The sequence below is a fragment of the Drosophila albomicans genome, chromosome 3 (genome assembly GCF_009650485.2).
Source record: "Drosophila albomicans strain 15112-1751.03 chromosome 3, ASM965048v2, whole genome shotgun sequence".
Taxonomy (NCBI): domain Eukaryota; kingdom Metazoa; phylum Arthropoda; class Insecta; order Diptera; family Drosophilidae; genus Drosophila; species Drosophila albomicans.
In genome coordinates, this window is record NC_047629.2 from 32,234,766 (window position 1) to 32,262,099 (window position 27,334).

The window sequence follows — 27,334 nt, forward strand, 5'->3', positions numbered from 1 at the left end:
AACACACACAAAAGCAAAAGCACAGATTTGAATATAGATGACACAGGGTGAATGAAACAAGTTCAACAAGTTCTATATGTACCCCTTGAAACCTCTAATATCGTAGAAAGCGTAAACATCGTTTTCGGGATCCATTGAGAATGCATTCCCCGACAACACTCAACAAAAATACACTTAACTAAAGCGTCAGTCGAACAAAACCGATAACTGATAATACAATATTGAGAGAGAGGCTACGACTAAGCAAAGACGTGTGCTGCGTTTGGCGTTCAAATCACAACTCGATCGACAGTTGTGCGATTCGTATGTTAAAACCTTTTCAGCCTAGAGACTTTCCAAAAACCTCCATGTGTAAATTTTGTTATTAATTATATACATAAACTGTTTTATTTTTTTATTTTTCTACACACCTTGCATATTTATTATGAGCGCAGACCTTTATTTGATTTGATTTTATTTCGCATTTTATTTCATTTATGTTGTTGTTGTTGTTGCTTTTGATTTTGTTTTTGTTTTTTAGTTGCACCTGACACTCGGCTAAGTCATAAAATTTTGCGACGACTTCAATTTTCGCACAATTTGTTGTTGATTTCGTTCGGCTTTCGGTTGGGAGCGTGTCATCGTGTGGGCGGGCAGCTCCTTAGTTTAGTCACGATCTCTGGAGGTTTTTTTTTCGTTGCTCCAAACGTGTCAAAAGTTCTTCGTACGTCATTAACATTACGTTGAACCCGCCCGCCCGACAACAGTGATAGATAATGCAAACATAGGTGTATTACTTACCACCGAGGGGTGCGGTTTTTAATTGGAAAAATTGTTTTTGACAATGGAAAACTTTTATGTTAGAGTGCTTAAAGGCTAATAAATTACATTTAGTTGAGATAAGCAAATTTTAAAGCCTTAGGCAGGCACTTGACCCAGTTTAAATCTACAAAACTCATTTGCATAGCATGTGATTATCGCAGAGATCAGCTATCTCGGTTCTCAATGTGAGCTTGTCGAATCGCATACAAAATGCAGGCAATGTGTTTGTCTTCTCATAAAAAAGCTTATATCTATACAACAAAACAAAAACCTTTTAAGCTCTTCTTTGTGTGCAAAGTTTTGAGTGCAGATTTTATAATAGATTCTTCAAGATATTCGAATTGCTTGCAAAAATTAAGTATCTCTAAAACTGCAAGCTCAATACATCGCTTATTGAATTAAAAAGCTTTTAAGCTCATTGCTCATTTGTGAGTCTTGAAGATAGCTTTAAGTGCACAATTGATTTCCTTTATTGTAAAGCCAGTGCGGATAAAAGATATTTGAAAGATTTGATGATTTGATTTACAATTTTAATCAATTTAAAAAAATATGTGTTTCTTTAATGACAATATTTGAAGTAATTGCTGATATAGTTAATATTACACTTAAATGTTAAGTTAATTAAAAACTTAATTATAACATTTAAAATAGTCTGTGACAATTGAACTCATTTGTGTAAAATATGAAACCGAATATGTTTACTTCCATTTAATGTAATAAATATTAATTAAAATTGTGGGCAATCTAATTACCATTTAAAAGCTTAAAAGCTATTTGGCCAAGTGCACAATTGTGCAGTTATTACGTTAAAAGCTCTCCATGCATGCTTAAAGCACTTGGCGTTTTGTGTTGTCTGCGTGACGTGAAGAGTATTTTGCAGTCGCACAATTGAATTGTCATTAAGCAATCGAATTGCACAATTTCCATTGGCGATCCATTGTTTAGTAATTGTTAAAGAATGATTCAATTTTCGTTTTTATGGCACAACATTAAATTGCAATAATTTGCTAGTTTTTGCATTTATTGTTTACCTACAAAAATTGCCATAAAACTCCCCCACATGGAACTCAAGCGCATATTGGCATGCTAATTGTGTGTGGGATCTGAGCAAAAACAAGTCTCTGGCCATCTTTCAACCAAATGACGACAGCTTTTTTCCTCACTAACAACATTGGCAATACATCAAACGGATTGCGGTCTCCTCTTTGTGTCTAATGCAAAAGCTCGCTCTCTCTCTCTCTCTGTCTGTTTCTTTCTCTCTTTTAATCTGTTTTCTTTTTTCACTCAGCAGTGACACGAACCACGCGAATTCAGCTTGCCACAGAACTAAAACAAGCTCACAGATACATTTCATGAGTCACAGATATTGTATCTTATCTGGTAGTGTTTTGTTGTTTTATTTTGGCATGGCGCAAAACAATTTCGTTGTTTACGAAAAAACAAGTGTAGCAATATTTTTTGTTTAAGTTTAATGTAATGCTTTTTTAGTCTGTAGCCTGGCTTAGGTTAAGTGGTAATTAAAATATACTTGCATATGTATGTATGTGTGGGTTGTATCTGTGTTTGGCCGTTTTTTAATTTATGTACAGTAATTGGTTTTCGGAAGGCGGTAAATAATAATAATCATAAAAAGTATTTATATTATAGAGATATATTTACGAGTACTCGTATGTAAGATACTTTATATTTATTTCTCTGTCGCTCTGTCTGTGTGAGTCTCTCTTTGTGTGTGTATATCCATATATGTATGTAGGTGTATATATCGGGTTTGTATCCGTCAGCTTGATACAAGATCACAAGTTGTTGTTACTGTTAGCACCCCGCTCGCTCCTGCCGCTGCTGCTGCTACTGCTGCTGGAGAATCGTCTTCCTCACTTCTTGGCATCGATGATGATCTCATCGCCTGACTGCAAATTGTAGCTGTACAGTCGCTTGTTGGGGAACCTCATCTCCTCCGGTCCATGCTCTTTGTAGTCCTGATCCAGGTAGTAGAGACGCATTTTATTTGGCGCCAAATTGGTGAGCTTCTCCAGCTTGATCTTCAGATCGCTGACCGTCAAATAGACATCCACAAAGCGACTCTCGCTCACATCGTTGTACGTGAACACGACTTTGACCCGTTTATCGGGCTTCAGATTGACATTGACCAACGGATCGAGTTTGCCATGCACGGCCAACAGTTCCTCATAGCGTGCGGGTCGCTCACTCTCCGGTTTGTCCATGTAGTGACGCACAAAGGCACGTTCCGCATCGACGCGTTCATCCACACTGATCTTGCCACCGCCATTCAACATGGAGACATTGGGTAAGCGGGCAATTAGCAGCTGGCGACGTTCATGCTCTGTGCACTCCAGGGTTTCCCACAGGGGCCAATGCTTGACGCGCAGATTCTGCAGCTGCTCGTATTTGGCCAGCTCATCGATGTCCGCCCAGCTGTTCAGCTGAGCGCAACTGAGATTGAGCAGCTTGAGGCGTGGGAAATACTTGTGACTCTCGCTGCCGCTGGCCGAGTCCAGTTCGGCGGCCGTTGTGCTGGATTGCAGGGATTTGATGGGACACTCGGCGAGCACGAGGGCCTCGAGGCTGGGAAAAAGGCGACCCAACCGACAAATCTCTTGCCAATGCTCGATGGGATTGCCGGTGAAGTGCAGTGTCTTGAGCTCCGGATGCGCTTGTGTTAACTTGCGACTGGCCTGGCACAGATTGCAACACGATCCCGTCTTGGTCTGCGTTTCCGCTTCCGTTTCAGCTGCACTTACTTCGGTCTGTGGCACGCATTGGCAGTGATTGCAGTTCTGTGACTCCGACAGCTCCAACTCCTCCTCCTCCTGGGCAGCATCGAGTAGCACGGCACGATAGTTGTTGAGACTGAGATGCAGCTCTTGCAACACGGGCAGATTCTGCAACAGGGCATCCACACACATCCAGTCCAGATAGGTGCCGTTGAGCACCAGATTCTTGAGATTGATCGTCGGCGCCGCCTGCAGCGCACTTGCCGGACTCATCAGCTGGTTCTTGCTGAGATTCAAGAACTCAATGCGCGGCATATGCTTGAGTATGTTGAAGACCTCCTGCCAGTCGCACAGTTTGTTCTGCGCCAAATCCAATTCCCGCACTCGCTGACATTTCTCGCGAATGCTGTCGAAATCGCCGGCGCAATCGATATCGCAATCGTTGAGCACCAGCAGCTCGGGCACACTGGTCAGCGGGGAGAGGCGGGGTATGAAGATGGCGAACTCCATGCGACCACCGCATTTAGTAACCGTAAAATCATTGGGCAGATCGGAACGCTTATGCAGCTCCGGCTGATTGGCGTTCTCGAATTCGCATTCGGCAAAATATTTGCGCTCGAGCGCCTCGAGCAATGAGGGCATCTTGCTTGTAGCTTGCTCTCTCTCTCGCTCTCTCAATTAAACGGTGTCTGTGTCGACAAATTATGTAAATTTTCTTTTTGTTGTGTTTTTGTTTTTGCGTTTCACTTTTGTTTTTGTTGCTGTCTCTCTTCGTTGCGCGTTGTTGTTGTTGTTGCTGTTTTAGTTTGCGCGCTGACTGCGTTTGCTGCTGCGCTTTGAGCTTCGACTTTTAGCAGCCAAAAAAAGCTTTTTTCTTCCAGTTGTTGTTCCTGCTGTCGTAGTTGTTGTTGTAGTAGTTGTTGTTGCTGCAGTTTAAGTGGTCGCAGCTTCTGGTCGTCGCGTCTGTTACTTGCTGCTTGTACTGCAGTTACTGCGCTGCTACTGCGCTGCTTATTGATTTTTGGAGAACTTTAGTTACGTTTTTATTTAAAAACTTTTGTTGCAGTTGTGGTTGTTGTTGTTGTTGCGTGATGCAATTGTTTTGTGCTTATTTTTGCGCAGTTTATTGCATTTGTCGATTTTAACAAATTGCTGCGCACGTTGTCTGCGTTGCCTTTTGTTGTTGCTGTTGTAATTGCGCACTAATTTAACAAAATTTCGTTGTGGTTTTTTGTTGTTGTTGTCGCAACAAAGAAACACAACAAATGCGTGTGTGGGGGCCACTTGCCAGTCAGTCTACCTGCGCTCCCCTCTTTGTTTCACCTTCTCTTCCTCTTTTTAATATTCCAGTCAATGGCGTTTACTACGACAAAACTGAATTGTTGAGGTTTTTTTTCTCTTTTCGTTGTTATTGTTTAGGTTTTTTTCTAATTGTTATTGCTGCTACTGTTGCTGTTGCTGATGGTGCTCTGGGTTTTTACTGTTGGTGTCTCTCCGTCCGTTCGCAACGCCACCAAACGCTCAACTAAACCACAACACAAGAACGAATTCGCCTCCGTCGTGAGCTGTGCTGTGTGTTGTTGTGTTGTATGTATTCTTCTGGCCCGTTTTGCCAGTCGTCGTGCTGCGCTGTGCGCTGCGCTGCTTGCTTCGCTGTGTGCTTTTTTCTTTTTTTTTTTTTGTGTGTAGGTCGACGTCGTGCGCACAGGGGCGGATTCAGTGCTACCTTCTTTCACTTGCACTTTAACGCTTCCGTTCGATTTTTCTAAGTTAGTTCCAAAATTACACTATGCGGATAAGTTCTCATCTGATTTGACCTGTAAACGCTTTGCCGCCCCTGCATCGAAAATCAGATAAGAACCTATCACGAAAATTTTAATTCACTCCAAAATAAGCGCTACGATATGATTCCATTATTCATATCGACACGGATTGCTAAGTTTCGAGTTATTTAGACAAAAGTGGGTGGCGCCATTTGGGCGCTCTGAACGGGCCCGTTGTAAGTTGAAAATTTTGACGGCGACCTTGCGACGTAAATAAATATACGATGCTCAATTACGAAATTGTTTTAGCTCGAGCTAACAACAAATATTGGTGTTCTGCTTTCGCTTTTAGTTGTGTTTTTTTTTTGTTATGGTTTTTGGGGCAAGCTAAAATAGAATATTTGAAATTATAAAAACACACATTTACAATGACCTTGTGCGTTGTGCACTTGGCAGCGGCCCTACAACAATAAAGCAATTTGAATTGGGCGCCCTGATGCTGACTAAATGCGCCACCGTTGCGTGCGCCTGGAAAACCAGTTATAAAGTCAACGGTCATGTCACAGTAAAAACACGCTATAGCAAACAACCCTCTTGTAATGAAGATAGCGCAGTTTTTATTGTGATTGACGGCATTAAATTGTGTGTCAGGGGATGCATACAAAAGTTGCAGTCGAATTAAATATTTCCATAACCTCGTCCAGAATATGATATTACTAACGAAATATAATGTGCGACGTAGTTGTCGTAACAACTCAGTGGGGTTCACTTTGCTGACAGCTTAAAAAGGTGCGCAATAAGTGAGCGCGTTTTGACAATGAGCGCGGGGTGGGGAACTGGGGCAATCGTGAACCAGAGAGACAGAGAGGGAGAGAGAGCGCGTGAGCTGTGAGAGAGCTCTGGCAGAAGGAAGTGAGAGCACGCGTCGTGAGCACAAAGCTCTTGCATTTGTGCGCTCAGCTGTGCTTTGTTGTCGTTACTCATATAAAAACACAAACATATGTTTGTTTGCATTTGAGTTTTGAACGAAACTGCGCAGCATGTTGAAAAGCTTTGCTGCCCAGCTGATTGCGTTTGCATTGCATGTTGCGTGGAGCGAGCTTTTTACTCATTCTCCCTCCAGCTCGCAGCTTTTACAAGTGTGTGTAAAATAACAACAACACAAAGACAAACGAAAACAGATGGCAGCCCTGTGTGACAATGGGGCACGTTCAACGCCGCTGCTGTTGCTGTTGTTGGCGTCGCTGTTTGGGGGGGCGTTACAAATTTGATTTGCAGAAAGCATCAACATTTGACGCCTTCGCCGTTTTTTTTTTCTTTTTTCAGTTTTTACGAGTCAAAAGTCAATTTGCCACTGCGAATGTTCAACGATGTCAGATTGGAATACGAATATCTAGAATATCTAGAGTATTTCAACATGCAAGGCAAAAGAAACATTGTACACAGTACGTGCAGCTAGAAATATTTGTAGCAGTTGAGTTGACTGACTGGCAGCAGCGTGTGTGTGTGTGTGTTGCACTTGGTCAACTGTATGACGAGGGTACCAATCAATTTGCATATGTAGATTTTATTATTGCTGTCATATCTTTGCGCTTCACGGAACTTTTAAATCAACCTGCTGTGCCATATATTATGTCTTATTTGTGCGCTATTATTGCCGCTTGTTGAATCAATATTTCGCTTGGCAAATTATTCTTAAATATAGTAGTTGCAAACTTATTTGTTTTATTTATGCAATCTAAAATAAATGTCTATACATTTGCATTTATATTTGCATGCAGTCATTTCGAAATATTTTTGAGTTTATTTTCTTTAATTGTTCATCCATTACGTTTTGTAATGCATTTGCATTTGGGGTTAATTATATCGTTAACCATGACGATATTATAAATATACACGTAGCAAATGAACAAAATGAGTAATGTTTATTGAATATTAGACTGCGCTATGCTTTTAGAGACTTGTCTTTCAAATCTAACGCAGCTGTTTATCTTTAATTATAGCGTACGATTTGATGACCAGATTAAATGAAAACGTAACAAAACGAATTATTACTAAATAACTAGAAAGATAACCAAAAAATTATAATTAAAATATTTCTGTAAGATCTTCAAGATCAAAATGATAAAATTAAAAATATTTGAGAGTTATAAAATATGGAAATTCTTAGTACCAAAATTATATTCTTACCTAAGCTTTAAAAAAAATTGCTATTTAGAAAGTTTGCAATTTTGTATCTTACAGATTGTTCAATCATGAACTTTAGAACAATTCGCTTGCTATAGTCAGCAAAAAGTGTTTAAGGGTAATACTAATAAAAAAATAATTCTACAAATTGTCAAAATTTATTTATAGTACTACTGTGGGCAAAAAGTAAGGTGAATTTTCAATTTAAACTTCGCGGGCCTAACAATTCGGCCTAATTCTTTTTTTATTAAGTTGGCATGACTGTTGATGACATCTGGGCCAAATTTCATATGAATGTCATCATCAGAAATATATTTACGCTTGTGTTTTCCAAACGACCAAGAGTGCATTTTTCGATTTTTTACAATGTCTGAATGAGAAGTGCCATCAAATTTTGTTTGCCGAATGAAATTTCGGCTGCGGAAACGTTGAGGATGTTGCGGAAGACCTTTAGTGATTCTACCATGTCACAAAAAAAAATGTTTTTAAGTGGTACATAGACTTCAAAGAGGGTCGAGAACGTGTTGATGACTTGGAGCGCTCCGGACGACAATCGACGTCAACACATGACCAACACGTCAATGAAGTGGAGGCAAAAATCGTCGGTTGACTATTAGAGACCTTACTGATATGATCGGAATATCATAAAGATCTGTGAAAACCATTTTGAAAGACCATTTGGGCCTACAAAAAGTCAAATCTCGTTTGGTACCAAAAACGACCAATTTCTGTACACGATTTTCTTGACCATTTCGCCAAAAATTCGAGGCATCTCGTCCCACAACCACCGTATTCGCCTGATTTGGCTCCGTGTGACTTCTGACTATTCCCAAAACTGAAGAGACCACTTCAGGGAATGCGTTTCGAGTAGATTGAGGAGATAAAAGCTAAATCGAAGAAGGCAGTGATGGCTATACCGAAAATGGACTATTTGGCATATTTCGAGGATAGGAAAAATAGTGTGCATAAGTGTATTTTATCGGGAGGGGATTACTTTGAAGGGAATGATATTGATTTAGAAGAATAAATAAAGATTTTTCATTTTACAAATAAATTCACCTTACTTTTTGCCCACAGTAGTATTAACATAACAAGAGATCTATAAAATATCTAAACTTTGTATTAACATAATAGGAGATCTATAAAATATCTAAACTTTGTATTAACACGATAAGAGATCTGTAAAATATCTAAACTTTCTATCAACAAGACAAAAGTTCTATAATGCCTTTTTAAAAGACTTCTTTGTCTTTAACTTTAGGCCAATTCTCTTGATATTATGCTTTCCAAAATAAAATATAATTATAGCAATAATATTTCTTGCAGATCTTCAAATTTATTGATGTCAGCTATAAAATATCGAAACTTTGAGAACTACAATTACATTCTTTGTGAAACTTTAAAGCAATTCAAGAAATTATGTTACTTTCTTTGAATATTTGAGAAAGTTTAATGGCCTTTTTGAAAGACTGCTTAATCATTAGCTTAAGGACAATCCCCTTGCCAAAGTCAGCAGAAAAAATGTTGAAAACAATTTGGGCTCATTGTAGACATTAATTATGTGTTTGTCGTTATTAGTGTCGTAGTCTCTTTTTTTCGCATTCTTGATGTTGTTATTCTTATTGTTGCTGTCGTCGACCCGAAACGTTGTTATTGTTGTTGTTGTTGTCTGAGCCATCTTGTGGCATCACACACTCATTTAGTCATTCCATCGATTTAAATGGTTGTCTACAAGTATGCATATACGATATACAATATATATAATATATTCTACTCGTATATATAGTCTATAATTATCTGGCAAAGACGCAACACTTTGTATATTATTCCAAATGCGATTTGTGTGACGGTTTAACCGGCATTTCTTTTGTTGCAGAAAATATGAGCGAAACACAAGCAAATAAGCCCATTTGTCAATAGGCCAACAATAAATGGGGCTCTGACATAATTTTATTAGCACTCGTATATCATTATTTTGTGTTATTCCAAAAGATCGATTGAGTCAGGTCTTTATGGTCGTGCCTCGAAACAATTTGTAATTAGAAATTGTACAAAATACAAGTGAATACATACATTAATAGTACATATTTGTATGTATGTATGTATTTTCTTTAGCTTGGGATTTATTTAATGAAGGCGATTTTATTGCTTGATTTGTGTTTACAAAATTTATATGCAAATATGTGCAGATACATATAAATATATTCGTAGTTATATAGTATAGTCAAATATTTACATACCTACGCACATATATTTATATCAAAGAGAAAAATAAACCAGACGAAAAATCGTTCAAATCAATTGCGTCAATAAATGTGCCTAAGAAGCTGACTGCATAGTTGATATTCTGGTTGCTGTTGTTGTTGCTCGTAAAGTTCTATAAATTGTCGGGTGTAAAATGGAAATTTTGACTTTTTGGACCGGCGGCATTTAACGACTTAAATGGAATGGCACAAGTAAAACGCCACACGTAAACAAAGTGCATGAAAAGCAATTTTCTTGTCTCAAAAATGTTCTCTAGTTCAGTCTAGACAGCATTTTTTCCATATTGTTTTTTTTTTTTTTTTTGACTTGTTACATCGTTTTTGTGCGTAATATTGTTGTTGTTGTTTTTGTGGTTCTTTTTAGCAGCATCTGCGCTGTCTTTGTCTAGCCACAAACAAGTGGTTAACCTTGCGTATGAGTAATGTTATTGTGTGTCTATTAAGCCACAGTTTTCATAGCATTGAAGTTGATATATTACAATATATATAGATCGTATACATTTAAGGAGGGGACATTTCGTTGACCTATTTGCCAGAGAGTTCAACAAATAACTGAAAGGATAAATATTATTCTCATGCCCATAAATTGCGCAACCAATAAATATATGTTCAATGCAATCAGAATGAGTTCTGCTGTTTTCTGCAACAAATTGGCAAAATTGACAAATTGAATAAATGACACAATAACGTCACGTTATGCCTGGCTGACTCATTGATTGATTGATTGATTGACTGACTTATTGGCCAGTGCATTTGATAGTGCTGCTGTCGCTGACAGCTCTCATTAGTTTTCCACAATATTTACACGCAGCGAGATAAGATTTTCACAATTTTAATGACACTTGGTCATACCCTGTAACCATAGGAACCGTTCTGAAGGGGTGTAATAGATTTGATTAAACAGTTGGTTGTACTAAGTAAAGTAATTACGAATACAACTTGTTTAAATTGGCAGAGAAATAAGAAAGCGTTTGTAAGGAATTCTAGTGATCTTAAATAAGTTACTTTAGAATGTTAATTTTATGCAATATTACCTTTTCCTTAAAGAAGAATGAAGCAATTCTTTCTTATTTAGCTTATTTAGTTCATTGTCCCAATCTTTTATTTGGATCAAAAATAATTGAAATATAATTTTATAAAAATATTCAGTTTTCTGTATTAATCTGTATTACAAATATTTAAAATGTAGTTCAAAAATATGTTCTATTTGACTTCATTGTAGCTCATCAGGTTTTTAACTTCACAATGTTCACTTTGACATTTTTGTGGCAGGTTTTTAACTGCACTAAAAATGTTGTAATTCCTTAAACTCCTTAAACTGCCTTAAAAATATTTTAAATGCAGTTAGACAATTATTTGAAATTTATCTGTGGCTTCATTTCTTTTTAAATAAAATAATTTACTAATTGCATTCATTTTGAAGTCTTTTTTTAGTTCAACTAGCTCATCCACTGCATAACTATAAAAATCATTTTTTGTAGCTTGTTTTCACTTTTTTCATGCTTCACATAAATTGGTTGTCACTGTTGTTGTTTTTGCTGCCAAGGGCTAACGTTAATTTAATATGCGACATTTGCACTTTTCGGTCAGAGAGGCAACGATATCCGATGCAACCCCAAACGAGAAGTGGTTGTTGGTTTGTTTGAGGGGAGGGATGAAGGGGAAGGGTGCGAGGTTATTGCTGGTGTCACTATCATCTGAATCGCTATCGCTGTTGGCTGTTGACTAACTTTAGCCAGCGGTTGCGCTTATTATTTCATGCTTTTTTTTTACTATTTTTATTATTATTATTTCTGCATCGAATGTTCCATTAAATTGCTGCACTTGGCTCTTGCCTCGTAAAAGTGAAAATTGCTTTATGCTTCATGTAGTTTAACACTTTGGCAGCTGTCTTTTTATACCCGCTACTCATAGGGTAGAAGAGTATTATAACTTTGTGTTTAATAACAAACCTAATTTTAAAGCTAGATAAGCAAATTTTGGTACACATAACAACTATAGAATTTAATTCCTAAATTGTATGGGAAAAAGTCCTACTTCCTACGGGTTTTAGTTCCTTTGGGTGGCTTTTTGGTATATTTTGATTGTAGTACTATATAAATATACCAAAATACAGCCTTTTGTACAATTCTAGTACTTTGTGTTATTTATTTTGGTATATATTATATTAAAACAATACTGCTCATCAATTTAGTATATTTTCAGAATATCACCGCATATTATTTTGATATTTATTTAAAGTATAATACCAGACTGTAATTTGTTATATCTTCAGAATAATACCGCACATTATTTGGTATATTTTATGAATTAGTATATTTTAAGAATAATACCCCACTCTTTTGCTCTTATTCAAAATGGATAGCGGGTATCTCACAGTCGAGCATACTCCACTTGTTTTTTAATGTTCGTAAAAATATACGCTGAAAAATAAGTTTGATTTAAATTTTTTCCATAAATTTGGAGTTAATTTACAATCGCTTTAATTGAAATTGAATTAATTTTTAAAGCAATAATTTGAAACTAGTGTCATTTTGACGAGGCTGTAAATATTTCGTATCTGTCAGTTGTCTATTTGCGGCCTTGAGCACTCTTGTATCTCAAGTTAAACTGAACTAGTTATAAACTAGCATTAACAAGCAGTTGAATCATTTGATTGCCACGCTGATAAGTCTTATCGTGTTTGCCTAAAAAAAGAATATGATTTTTTTAGCTGACGGACGAGATAATGTTTTATGCTCGCATTTGGTTTTTTTTGTATTTTGTATTTTGTAGTTCGTAATTCGTGTTGTCGTGCTCGTAAGTGGGCAATAATCGAGTTGATTGAGCACACAAAGTGCTTGAATCTGAATCATCAGCTGTTGCATTATTAAATGAGCCTACAGACTACCATCGAGACCTTCATTTCCACTGCACTTTCTCAAACATTCTGCAGTCTACAGTTTGCCGTTTGCCGTTTGCAATGCATTTCAACTCATTATATGCAATTAGTGGTTCCCTTTCAGTTGGCTAGGGCATAAAGCAATAAATGGGCCGGTCAAGTCAACTAGCTAACTGAATTATTCATAACCATATCTCCCTCTCCCTCTCTATCTTTCTCTGTCTCTGTCTCTGGCATGAAAGAAATGTTCTTCTCCAACTCTCATTCACTCACTCTCAGGAACGCAGTCCACTTACTTACATATAATATATAGTACATTCATATATATTTACTTGTACAGTACATGAATATGCTGTATTGCAGTCAGTTGGAAGTGAAGCTCTCAGGGCGCAATTAATTTGCTGGCAATAATGAAATCTAGGACAAAATTTTTGCAAAGGAAAATCGTTGACAGTTGGCATACAAGCGCAACTTGAGACTTTGTTCATGCTTTCTGCATATAGAATGAGCGCTCTAGATTAACCAACTAAGAGATACCCTATCAAGGGTATATACAGCAATATATCATTATTATTTATGGCTTTTTGCAATAATGAAGTTTTAAAAATATAAATATTATATATGTATATTTATACTTCATAGTTTTTTTTCTAGGAAATATAATTTTTATTTTCACTTTTAAGAGACAGTCTTTTTTTTTTAAGGAAATACAATTTTTATTTTTACTTTTAAAAGACATAGTTATCGTTAAATGTATTTATTATTTTTTTTTGATCTTTTAAATATGTCTCTTTAAAGAAATCTCTATGAATATCTTAAAGAGACATATGTAGGTTAAAGTATAAATAGCTAAATATATTTAGGCGGCATAATAACAAACTATTTTTTAAGTATAAGTGAAGATTATCTTTATAATTTTTATGGAACTTTTTTTATGCTTTTAAAACTCCTACTGTCATTTAAATATGTTTATGTGAATAAACGTCATTTTATTTTTAAATTTATTATATTTAATTTTTAATTTGATATCTCAATTATTGTCAAAAATAAAGTTTGCAAATTTAAAGCAAATCCTAGAATATTTATAAAAATTACCAAACTCGAAGAAACTTTTTGATATGATGGATATAAAATTCGTTTTTTTATTTTATTTCATTATTTTTCTCTTTATATTTTTTGATGGTTTATAATATAACAAGTGTAAATTTTCACTTGAAGAGCTCTTTAAAACTCGAATGTTCTCTTAACCTCCCGCTAGCCACTTTGAGGATTACAGGGTACAAGGCGTATTCAGTGCATTGTACACCTTGCACTGTTCTGTAGTTGCCAGATTGGAAATGAAATCATTTGTCAGCTACAGATTGCAGTTACCCGTATGTAGACTGTTGTTTTTTCTCCACTCTCTTCTTTCCCTCTTTCATATCCAGCCAGTTTTTGGCCTACATGGCTTAAGGCTCTGCTGCTGCCAGTTGGCAAGTAGAAAAGAATAGAATAGGCAACTATATATATGTATATGTGTGTGTGTGTGTGTATTTAAGGTATCTGCATATCAATTGTTGGCATTCACACTTGCGCAGACTGTTTGCTTTTTTGGGCCATGTTTTAATCAAACTAAAATGTCTGGCAAACTAAAGCGTCTTCTTTTTACCTCTCCACAAGACAATTGTATGTGCATTTTGGGGCACAGCAATTGAGACAGTGTGTGTGTGTTGGTGTGTGTGTCTGATTTACGGTTAAGAAACGTGCTAACCGTGAAAACTTTGTTAAGTGGACTGTCACACACAGAGAAAGACGTGCTAAAATCAAGAATAAATGCGAAAAACTCTAGTTGAAATTGTCTTTAAATTCAAATTCGTTTTTTTTTTTTTTTGGTGGGTGTTGGCTTTAGGCCAGTTGCTGATTGAATTTAAAGCCTCGCCTAAGTTGTGGTCGAGTAAGATTTCGACAATTGCATTGGCAAGTTGGCAAGCGTCTTTGCGTGAAATTAATTGTGCGGAAAAAATGCGTTCACAAGCAAGTTGGGATTAGATTGTGAATTTGCCTTGGCACATTTAGAACTTTTCTTGATTTAGAAAGTGAAGTGAAATTGAGAAATACGCTTAATACTATTATGAATAAGAAATTTTATATAATATATAAATTTAATATGCATTAGGTAAATTCTATAGATATTCGCATTTTATTGAAATGTTTATTAGCTCAGCGCGCTTGTCACAATTACAATTGTAAATTGTAAATTCTTTTCTCGCCTGGCCATTTGCTCGATGGTCCGTTTAATGGTTGGCAATTTTGCATTTGGTGGCACGCTGATTAGGCATCAGTTGCCACTGCCACTGATGATGGCGTGCCACAATGTTATCAATGCCGCTTGAATGAATCACTTTAAGTGCGCTAATTTCACTGTCTATCCATTCTATCATATCTTTCTGTTTGGGGCTAAAAACTTTTGTACAATTTGCATATTTTTAGCTGCTTCGGCTGCCGGACAATTTGTTTATTCAAATTGTTAAGATCTGTGAGCTCTCGTCTCTTGTTTGTGGTTTTACGTGATGCTCTTCATCAATCAAATGTTTGTTCTCTTGGTGGTGGCGGGGGGTGGTGAACCGAACGATTGGTGGCACAAAACAATCGCAAATTCATTGTAATTTGTTTGAACAGCTGTCGGGCAAAAGTAAAATGCAAACAGCAAAGCGAAGAAGATGTCTGTTCACTTTTTAGGGGGAGAGAATAAGGAGCGGGGGTCGGTGTAGCTTTGTTTGCAGACAGATTATTTGGATGTTGCTTTGCGACTTTAAAGCGTCGCCTACGTGCAGACACGCAAATGTGCAATGACAGCCTAATGATAATTACGTAAGTGGCTGGTGAGTGGCTGAGGTGACGGCTCAGCGTGTCGCAATGGCGAGCGGCAAATTAATGTGCGGCATGTGCCAATGACACCAGCTTAATCAGCAAGTCGAGTTCGGTTCAAAGCTGCTTGCTAAGCTTTCACTTTGTTCTGTATTTGTAATTGAGATAGCAAACATTTTATTTTCCTTTAATTTAAGGTTTGAAAACAAACTGAGCTTTTTAATGCACTTGCCGAAGCTGCGTAATTTGTTATTGAATAATTGATATTCAAATGATCAATTGACACAATTGAAGAGAACCCATTTTTTACTTTAATCTTGGATTGAACTTTTTCTTGTATTTTTCTACATTTCAACATTTTTGAAACTTTCTTGGTCATTATCACTTATTATTTTTCTATAGTCAAACACATTCATTTAGCCAATATTCCTTATTTTTTATGTTCCCATACTCAAACACATACTGATACTTTTAATGCACTTTTTAAAAGACCAAAAATAATGTTTATGACTTCAATGAATTTTTCTGTTTATTTCCCATAAAAATGTTTTTTTCTTGTCGACTCAAGGACAATCCTAACTTTTTATGTATTTTGCAAGCTTTTAAGTTTGCTGAAAGTTTAATATCTCAATTTCTGTATATTCCTTAAATATGTTTAAATAACTTTATTTATTTAGCTAATTTATATTTTCACTTATTGTCACTGTTACGCCCCCAGTTGCTTAGCAAATTATTTGCTTTTTCTACAAGGCCACTTTTATGTGGCGCACATCAAATGTTTAATTGTCGTTTTTAGCTGGTGTCATTGGTGTTTTGTATTAGCTGGACTTAATCCGCATTTAACGCCAGATGCGCAACATGAAGGTGGCCTCATCATAAAGTGGCACACATCAACGCACACACACTCAAACACACACACACACAAACACACACTGACAAGTAGACCACAGAAATAACGCAGCGGCAGGCTGAATTATAATTATCACGAAATTGAGTTAGGTTGTCAGCGTTGGCATGGCCATCGCTCCACAGGGCGTATGAGTAATGACACGAACCAGATATAAATACACACACGCATATGTAAACTGTTTTGCTAGATATGCATGCACATTTATCATTATTATTATTATTATTATAACTTTGATGCCATAAAATATTGTTAATTATAATTGCATTTTGCATTAGACTGAACGCGTTCAGTAGCAGCTCAACCAAAATGCCACTCTACAATATTTGAATTATGGCGCCTTTGAGGAGGCCCAACAAAACAATTGCAATTAAATAGTTTGCACAAACTTTGCATAGCTAGCAAAGTTATTTCACTATTCTTTTTCATTTTCATCATCTACTTCTCTTTGTTCTTGAGAACTTTGAGTAGTCAAATTTTTGTGGAAAAGAATCTCTCATCCCCTTAAGAAAGAACTGTTGAAAAGATTTCATTAAATTCCAAGTCGAAACATATGAGTTAGCTCCAATTAAAAAATTTATCAAACATTTGCTGATCAAATTAGTAATTGATTGGGACACAAGCACGCAAATTTAAGTTTCATTTCCCCATTATGGGATGAAGTTTAAAATTCATGAAAAAACGTAGCATACTTTTTGGGGCAACACTCGAGTCGCATGAGTTTGCAATTTTAATATTGTATATAAAAAGTATGAGCAACAAAAAAATATAATAACGAAAAATGCATATAAATAAATTATACAGAAACTAGAAATTGCTTGCATAGATGGAACAATTTTGGTTAGTTATACTTTATACATGAAATATAGCGAGTTCTAAATACATATTTCGCTTATTTCGCAAATGATGCAGAAAATTCAAAATACCTCAGGGTATATCCTTGGGCATTTTTGGCTGGCTTTATTTTACACTTGATTTCTAATAAATTTTATATTTTTAGTTTATTTCGTATTTATGGTTGCTTATTATTTAGTCGCGAAATTCGAAATGCGCAATGTTTTTCTTGGACATAAAATGGATTTTTTTCGTTTTATAAATATAGAAAATTCGTAATTTTGTTTGCAGAGTATGTGCAAACAACTGTTAGTTTTCCAACACTCCCCGCTTCTTTAGCGCGCATTTAGCCCGCACAATTGACCAGCATTTGGCATTTGGTTGAGGCTACATTTGCATGTCGGTCTTTCGTTCGCTCTGTTTGCCAAATGCAAACAGATGTCAAACGGTAGAAAATGGAAATGGCAATTGTTTCGGGAGGGGCCACAAATTTGAGGACGTGTAAGCGGTAATTAATTGGGAAATGTCAAGTCAGCGTGGAGAGACAAATGCGATTGCCAACCTGTTATCAGTCAGTCAGTCTGAGTCGCTTTTAAGCGGCAAATGTTGTCAATCAACTTTAGCATTTTCTATTTATTTTTTAATGTGCAACGCCGGCGAGGGTTAAATGCCGCTTGACAGGCATTTGGACAGTGGCAGAACCATCAAGCGGTGGCGTGCAACATGTTGCAAAGACGCGGCAACAATTATGCAGGTGCTTTTACGTCTTTTACTTGCTCTAATCCTTGAAATTGGATACAGCGCGCTAAGTAAGCACTTGTATTAAGCCAAGGAAGCGTTTGTCATTTGCGTGCCATTCAAATAAATTGCACAGGTGTGTGTCTGTCGCTGTCTCTTTCTCTGTCTGTGTGTGTGTGTGTGTGGAGATATTCTGGCGCAACGTTGCGTATGAGCAACTTTTGAATAATTAACTCACTTCAATGGCACTCGAGCTCTTTTGTCTCGCTCTATCTCTCTCTCTCTCTCTCTGTCTGTCGTCTCTTTCTCTGTCTGTCGTTCGTATCTTTGTGGCACTTTCTCGCTTTCTCGTCGCCCTGTCTCTGCTTGCCACTTGCCACTTGATGTGGAACGTTATAAAGTAAAAGTGCGCTGCAAGAACATTTGATATGCATAAATTAAAATGCAACCACAGCACACACACACATACACACACACGCAACCACCCTCTGCATCCCTTGTGTGGCATTTTGCAATGTTCTTAATGGAGGCTACCGTGCATGTCTGTGCATGTTTGTGTGTGCTCTGAATATTATAAAATATTCGCTGACTTCATAGCATCCATATATTATTGCATTTTTGGTCTCTGACACTTTATCAATAACTTTGGCAACAAAGTTACATTTTCATTAACAGGCACACGAACACACACACACTCACATAGCACCCACACATTGTCATTGACTTTCCCTAGTTCCTTTTCGGTAACTACATTGTTGAAAATTTACCAACTAAATTACATAAACAACGTTGCAGTAGCTAAAAGTGATTTCGGAACTTTGATTTTCTATTATTCATGATGTTAGTTTTACAGATTTTTATAGAGACGAGATTTTTCACAATTGTGAATTGGGGATAAAATCGAATGAGGAAATTGAATCTTTTCTTTAGAATATTTCAACATTTTTGCTGTGAAATTGAGGTGAAAGCAATAGAAAAAATTACTAGGAAATAAATAAATTTTGCACGAAATCAAACTGTGAGAAATAGATATTAATAATTTATTTATTTGAAAACGCATATCATGTGAATTTTCCAGAATTTTGCAATAAATTTAAATGAATTAAGCTGCATAAAATAAAAAATGTGTAAGTAAATGCAGACACAAAATTAAGTTGTCAAATGGAGTTGAAAATTATTACTAATTTAAAATTTCATATCAGCTCATTACAAAATATTTTACGTATGCAAAATTTGTAGAAAGAGTTTTATTAAGTTTGAGATACCCATTTCAAATGCATTAAGGTAATTGATTTAGTAGTTCTTTATAATATTTGGAATTGACCCGTAGGAAATATAAATATGTGTTCGTTAATAGATCTGTAAATCAATTAAATGTGTAATTTGTTATGATTACGTTATAAAGCAAAGCTTCAAACATAATTAAACGTTCTTAGAGCTCGCTTTCGCCTTCATTAATTGTAAAGTGGAAAGTAAATCAATTCAGAATATAGTATAGTATATATATTATTACGCGTACATCATTATATAGCAAAGCTTTAAATATTTGAAATAAAATTTTAATTTAATTTAAATGATAGCCTTGGTTTAGGAGTAGTTATTAATAGTAGTTGCTTAAGGCTGCATTTGATATTTGTGTAAGTAAGTGTATTGAAGTAAAATCCATTTAGAGATTTTAAGTCTTTTCTTAAGAATATTTATTAGTTTTTTGTAGTAAAAATAAATGCACTTACTTTTACTTTACGAAATTAAATCTGTCCTTTTGAATGTTTAAGAATATTTATGTATTAGAATTCAACTGCATGAATTTGAAATGAAATGCAATCACTTAAAAAAATGAAGGTAGAAAATATGTTATAAATTTATCGACAACTTTAATTCTAGTCATCAAAAAATATGTCAACGTTACGTATACGTTATATAGCAGAACTTAAAGCAGTTGAAGTGCAATTTAAATGGCTCAGTTTTAGCTTCACTCGTAATTCTCAAAACTTGTTTGGGGTTGCATTTAATAATTTAGAAATTGAGCTAAAATCAATTCAAATAATTTATTCTGAATATTTCAGAATATTTTTTTGATGAAATTCAATTGCATGAATTTTTAAATATATAAATAAATTCAGTCCTTTAAAAAAAGTTGAGGTAGAAAATATGTAATATATCTATCAAGTCATCGAAAAATATGTCATCATTACGTATACGTTATATAGCTAAGCTTAAAGCAGTTGAAGTACAATTTAAATGGCTCTGGTTTAGCTTCGCTCGTAAATTGTCAAAACCCGCTTGATGTCGCATTGAAGGTTGCTTTGATAAAGTTGTGGACGATAACTTGCAATATTTACAACGAGTTTTGCTTGGTGCTTTGGGGCACCATCACATGCAACAGCTGCTGCCTCTAAGCACTTGCCCCAAAGTGCTGCTGCTGTTGCAAGTTTGATGAACCCCCTTCAGCAGCAAATGCCATCTCCCCCTCTCCCCCTCTTCCGTTAGCAGAAAAGATTGCATTTGAAATGCGTCCCTCTGCGACTTTGCCGCATTGCTGACCCATTGACATTGACGCTGTGATTTTTGCTTGTTGCACTTGTTGTCAATAGCAGTGCAATCGCATATCGCATATACATATATAAATGGTCTTCTGTAGATATATATGTAAGTATGCATGCGTTAGGTTGGAGGGCAAAAGTCCAAGTACTGAGTACGTTTGAATATGGAAAACTGTAATCGATATTATTGATTTGCAGATGGTTGGCCTTACGTATTGCCAATCGCCTTACACATATTTCTGTGTATGCCCAGCTTTTGTCATTACAACTGATTGGACAATCGGATTTTGCAATCGCAATTCGTGCCATGTAAATATTTGCAATTACTCAGACACAGCGCACAATGATTGCAATGAATGGATGAGTGTGAGGATATAAAGTATGATTAGAAGAGGAATATACTCATCATACTTTGATGGCGAGTCATTAAAGCAGCAAGAATACAATCTGGCTACACTTTGTTACATCTCTGGGCTCAAAGTGTTTGGCTTTGTTTTGTGGGCCAAAGTTAGTTGGCGTGAATAATTTCCACTAAATACAATAAAACCATTTAGCTGCAGGCATTAAAAATTTGCATAGAAATGAAAGCACCGCAACCGGAACTGTGCCACAAAAATAATACAGAAAAAAAACACACAAAAATAAAACAAAACAAGTGAAAAAAAGCTACAGTGAAGTGTTGCTCGACTATGAGATACCCGCTACCGATTTTTAATGAAAGCTAAAGAGTGGGGTATTCATTTTTAAATATACCAAATTAATATGCAACGAAGATACTAAAAAATACCAAAAATTTTTGGTCTATACCAAATATATCCTTTGTTAATTTTTATACTATATTATAGCACAAAGGTCAAAATATACCAGATTGTCAGCCAAATTTACTAAAACCCCATGGTAAGATCGTCTTAACTGTTGACGCTGATTCAGAGTATATATACTTATATATATAAAGTTATAATACCCCTCTACTCCATGGGTAACGGGTATAAAAATATAACGAAGGGAAACAGTTGATGAGCTTGTGTTTTGTGGGCTCTTCTGCTCAGTACTTCTCGGAGGGGTTTTTTCCCGCCCGCGGATGTAAATAATAAAAAGCACATTAAACAGCATTTTCTTTCATTTCGAAACGAAAACGAAACGAAAGCGAAACACAACAATTCCCAGTTTCTCTTCGGACTAGGGCACACACACAGACACAGTCCACACAAACACACACTTGTAACACAGCCGAAAAGTATGCTATAGTTGCGGTTACTGCAGCAAAAGTGACGTCGTCGTCGTCGTCGTCGACGCTTTGACACTTGGGCAGCTGCACTACTTAGAGGGCTGCGGCCACACGGCCCACTTAGAGTGAAATGCACTTTGCACTTAAATGGTCATTAGATTTTCCCATGCAGTTTATTACGAACTAAGCACTACTTTGTCGCCACGAAGTATGCACAATTTTTCAAATAGAAAAGAGGAATGCTGGCCAAAGAGATTTTAATGAGAAAATGAGCAAATCAAGAGGAGCAAAATAAGCAATGCCATAAACAAAGAAACAAATTAAATATAAAGACAGGCTAAATAGATTTTGATGAGATATTAAAACAAATTGAAAGAGATTTCGAATACATTTGAAAAGTATTTCAAAGACTTAAGCGAAAATTGATAGATATGAAAAGATTTTAATGTTTTTTTAAATGTAAAATGGTAAAATTTGTAAAAGCCATTTAATTTACAGAAATTTAATATAGTTTTCAGTTATATAGTGATAATTTTGATAGATACTTAAAAGCACTTTTAAAATACGTTTTTGGAGAAACTGAGAATTGATTACAACAATTGAATAATCATTTTATTCATTAAAAAGATTGCAGCTATTTAATAAAGCTTTCATAGATTTTTGAATACATTCTTTAAAATAAATTTGCTGTTAGCTGAGAAGTGATTATAACAATTTAAAAATCATTTCTTCGAGATTGCAGCAATTTAATAGAAATTTCATTTTTACAGATATTTCTTGAACATATTTTATATTCGAATTCATTTTCATTTTGTTTTTAATACACTTTCGACAAGCCTGAAACTGAATATAATATTTCCACATTTCAATTAGTAATTCATAAAGTCGGAATTGGAAAAAAGCCACGAAAAACAGAAAATTCCCCGGAGATTTTATGAAGATTTCCTTGTGGACATTGCATATGCCGAAGCACAAAAAAATCCTATCAGCCAGTTGTGGATTTTAATCTAGAGTTAAGTTGTCATTTAGTTATTTATAAAGTTCAAATTGTAAATGTTGCGTCAATGTGCGATACGAAAATGAAAAGCAGAACATGCTCAAGAGCATAAAATGTTCGTTATTGCTCAATTACTTTGGGGGTTTCTCATGCTTTTGTTTTGTTCTTGTACTTGTTTGTTGTTGTGTTCCGATGTCTGAATGTCTGTTGTGGGTCTGTGTGTTTGTGTGTGTTTCGTGTTTTGCGGCCGGAACATAACATCTCTCTGCCTTGCCTCTCCGCCGCGCTTGGCAAATTGTGGCAGCTGCTACTTGGGGGCCACTTGCAACACGGCCTGCCACGTTTTTTTATGCCTTTCATTTTCATGTCCAATTTCGCATTTGGCGCACGCTGAGCCTAAAAGACTGCACTTGAAAATTTAATAGGCGCTGCAGTAGTTTCTTCTCTGCTGTTCTCTGTTCTCTGCCCTGAAGTCCTGAAGTCCTGGGCCCAGGCTTCGCTGTGGCTTTTATGATGACCAATTTTATGATGAGTTTGGTGTGTAGCCTGTCTGGGCCCGTCTCTGTCTCTGTGTCTCGTGTCGCTGCTCCATGGCGCTATGTGCCCTGCCTTCTGACTGACTCAAATGAAATGTGAAATGTAATCCGGTGGCCTGGCATGTGCCATGTTTATTTGCCTGCCAGCCAAAGCAGCCAACGTGCAGCCAGAGCAGCCAGCCCGGGCCAATGTGCCAATTGAGTTTAATTTGTTGAATGCCTTTTGACAGATTTCAAAATTAACTGGTCGCACACTTGACTGCACCACCAAAAGCAAAAGCAAAAGCAAAAGCAAATGATTCGTGGACTCACTCACTCACTCACATACTGTTTGTTTCTTACACGACAATAATCACAACACAGCATCTCTATTCGCCCGTATGTGAATGCGAAATTCACATTCACAGTCATGTGTGTGATTGAAGGCATTTCCTAAACCCAATGACATTAGCTCAAAGTCTCAATTGAGCAGTGGCAGCTATCCATTACATGGCTAACGAGAGAATATCAAATCGATGCAGGGCAAAGCTTTTGGCAATTGCATTCAAGCTCATTTACTGATTGAACTGCGTCTAAATGGTTTGTCCATCACCATAACTAGAAGTTCTTAAGTGCTTTATAGCTTAGCATTTCATTTTAATTTAACTTTTTACCATTCTAAACCTTTAATGATGATAGTAGAATTTTAGGAAAATTATTTCATTGAATTATTTCAAATATTTCAGTTAAAAGTTCTTCGCTAAAATGAAGAGCATCCAATTGCAGGTGTGTTTCCTATTTATTAATTTATTTTTGAACCAAAAATTTTTTGAATTTATTTGCGATATTTTAGAATATATTTTCTTAATTGATTCCTCACTATATTTTGATTTAACTTGTTGGACAATCTAGGCTTTTATTATTAGATTTACTTATTTGAATAAACAGAATATTATTAAAGTGTTCGTAATATTTTTAAATCTATCTTCTTGATTTATTTCTTACTCTATTTCCATTTAAATTATTGATAAACCAGACTTTCGTTAAATTGATTAATTTCGTTATTAATCTTAAATAATAACTTTATATCCCACTTTGAGTATATGGAATATTTTTAAGGTATGTTCTATCACTACCTTACTTTATTTTCAATTATTCTGTTTGTGCTTTCGTTCAATTGATTTAAACTTGCATCAATGCCTGATTAATCTTTACTCTTGTTATATAATATTATAAATCTTCTCAATTATTGGAATGCCAAATTTTTACATAAAAAATCGATGGATTTATTTTTTTAAATATACAAATCACTTTGAAAGGGTTCGTAACATTTTTAAACAAATTTTCTTAATCCATTTCTTAATATATTTTCATTTAATTTAGTTCATGATCAATCTTAACTCTTGTTAAAATGTTATTGAAAGCAAAAAATGTCTATTTTCTCTCTCAATGTATTTTTAATTGCTATCTTAGTATATTTTCACTTAGTCTGTTTGTTAATCTCTGTGCTTTCATTCAATTGATTTAAGCTCTGTTTTAATGCATGATTAATCTTAGTTCTTGTCACATTACTCAGCTATTCTTATTGCTACTTTATCCTTGGCCAGCTTGATTGTTTGCTCGTGCAGATGAGAGGATTTTATTGCACGAATTCATTTGTGAAATTTGATTATGCACACTTACATATATTTATGAAAGAGAAAGAGAGAGAAATGTCAAGGAGAGCGTGGCAAAGGCAAAGGCACTTGGCAAACTCAACTCAACTCTCATGACGAAACAGTGCCTGTGGCTCTATAAATTTTTAAACATCCCGGTTAGTTGGCAATCATTGATTTGCCGCACAAACTTTCGGGGCACAGAACTTAACCTAATCCGATTAAAGTCAACATTCTGCTGGTTATTTCTATTAAACTGGTTTCCTATGCAAAACAGCTGCTGAATACGGCTTAGTTGCCTCAGTTTCCTAAGCTCTTTTTCCAAAGAAGCAAGGCCCAGGTAAGGCTCTTAATGCATTTTCATGCCAGGAAAGGCAAACACTATCGATAACAGAAGGCTCCCTCCCCTTTTTTTCTCGACAATCTTGCTTCTCAAATGCAACTTTTGCATGCTATTAGCAATTCTGGCTGAGGTTTTAAGCCGGCCTCTTTAAGGGTCTTACACAAAATTACCATTTTACGAGGCACATTTCATTTGCGAAATTGACGACATTTTAATGAGCTTGCATTTCATTTTAATTTCACAATTACTATCAACAATTAATGATGGATTTACCAACAACAATTCAATTTCCACTGTTTTAGGTTTTAATCAACCTTAATTACTTTTAGATACCATGTGAATGTTTAGAAATTATATGCTTCCATTGTTATTGATTACAATACAGAAATAAGTAATGTCTCTCCTCTACGTATATTTAATTTGTTTTGCTTTCGAAACTATTCAATAAATCTTGCTCAGCTTATTGAGCCAATATATATTCGAGTTGCTGGCCAAATTCGACAATAGATTTCCAGCAAGTGCAATTGCTATTCATTGGTAATTTATTGTAGCAAATTGGCAGCACAACAACTGCGAGGGAGCAATTATTCTCGTTGTCAACACGAGTTGGCAGCGATTAAATATTTACGTTTACCATTTAAGTATTTATAAACAGTGTAATAAATGCCTACCCATGATATTTAACACATACTACAAATAAATATAAATATTTTCCACACATTTTCTAACACACAAAGCCCAACAACAACAAAAAGCAAGGGAAAATTTCACAAAACGTGTTTCCTTTTTTTATTGTTTTCTTGTGCGGACTTTTTGATAGCAAACAGACATCAAATAAAATATTTTTTACGGTTCGCTTTTCGCACACATTTTTTATTGTTTTGATAAAAAAGAAAGAGTTTTCATTTGATACATTTTCATTTTCATTTTCGTTTACGTTTATTTCATTTGTTTTCTTTGGGTCGTTTCGTCGTCAAAGGTTAAAGCACTCAAACGCAGAATTGCTGCACTGACGAATCTTAATTCGATTGAGTTTTCATTTCATTTCATGCACAACATCTTCCCTTCCCAGTGCTCAACTTTAAGAGCTTAAGTCACGAGTGCGATTTCCGATTCGAATTCAATTAACCAACTTATCTTTAAGGACATCGTGTCATTGTTGTTGTTGTTGTTGCTGCTGCATGGCAGTAGTGCATGATTAGGGCCAAAACATTGCACAATTTGAGCCGAAAACAGTCGTCTGTGGTTTCAACATTACCATAATCCGCTGACTTATGTGTTAGCTGACCATTTGCATAAGCTGCTCACACTCTCTCTCCTCAACTGTTTCGCCGATTGTCGCATGCAACAAAATGACCTATAAAGTGCAGCACAGCTAAACAATTTTTGTTTGCTTTTAAAGCCCGTAAACTGGGCGAAGATGTGTTGATGGAAGGTAATCAACATTTTTACAGTGTAAAATAGGTTGCTAAAGAGCTCCCAAAAATTGCTTTAAATAAAAGACAATTGCAGCTGAGCAAAGAAGATATCAAGTATACGCAGACTTCTTACAATTTATGTATAGCAAATTAATAAGAACACAAATCTCAGCATTATTTTCGATTTTTTTTGTTTTAAAATAAAAATAAAGTATTTTGCTGTGTCTTAAATAAAATATCAAACACAGCTGACAACAGAAGATATAAAGTATACGAAGATATAATTTGATGTCCTGTTAATAAAAGCACAAAGCAAGAGATAATAAGAGTACAAACATTCTTTTTTGCAATAATTTTTTGCTATTTACAAAAATAATAAAACAATTTTGCATTAAAGTGACTGATAAATAAATTCTTAAATAACATATTAAGCACAGCTGAGATCACAAGATATAAAGTATACTAAGACATAATTTGATAGTTACCAAATTAATAACAGCAGAAATTTAAGCATTCTTTTGTGCTATTCTTATTTAATATTTAAAATGAAATAAAACAATTTTGCAGTGCTGCTAAAAAATTCCTTTAAACTAAACTGAGAAAGAAGATATTAAGTATGCGAAGTCTTAAAATAATTTGTAATAAGAACACAACTTTTAACATTCTTTTTGATTTCATTTT

General features: G+C 35.5%; 2 protein-coding genes across 14 annotated transcripts in view; both read right to left on the reverse strand.

Annotated features, from left to right (window-relative positions):
- LOC117571339 (potassium voltage-gated channel subfamily KQT member 1) overlaps window positions 1-27,334 on the reverse strand; it is a 59,771-nt gene that overhangs the window by 14,191 nt on the left and 18,246 nt on the right. For 2 of the 13 annotated variants that reach the window (XM_034253435.2, XM_052005659.1), the window contains exon 1: window positions 83-270. The exons of 2 other annotated variants lie outside the window; for them this stretch is intronic. In XM_034253435.2, coding sequence (XP_034109326.1) covers window positions 83-135 — 53 coding nt within the window. In that variant the 5' untranslated portion in view covers window positions 136-270. Of the gene's footprint in view, window positions 1-82; window positions 273-27,334 lie in introns of those variants that run through there. 9 more of the 13 variants (XM_034253441.2, XM_034253440.2, XM_034253439.2 and 6 more) reach the window with 6 other exon arrangements.
- On the reverse strand, window positions 2,254-5,451 carry LOC117571343 (tubulin-specific chaperone cofactor E-like protein). Its single transcript, XM_034253451.2, has one exon. The coding sequence runs from the start codon at window positions 4,173-4,175 to the stop codon at window positions 2,673-2,675; it is 1,503 nt and encodes a 500-aa protein (XP_034109342.1). The 5' UTR covers window positions 4,176-5,451; the 3' UTR covers window positions 2,254-2,672.

Bases quoted from the DNA above. Each gene is read 5' to 3' on its own strand.
- LOC117571343 (XM_034253451.2), bottom strand. From the start codon at position 4,175: ATGCCCTCATTGCTCGAGGCGCTCGAGCGCAAATATTTTGCCGAATGC.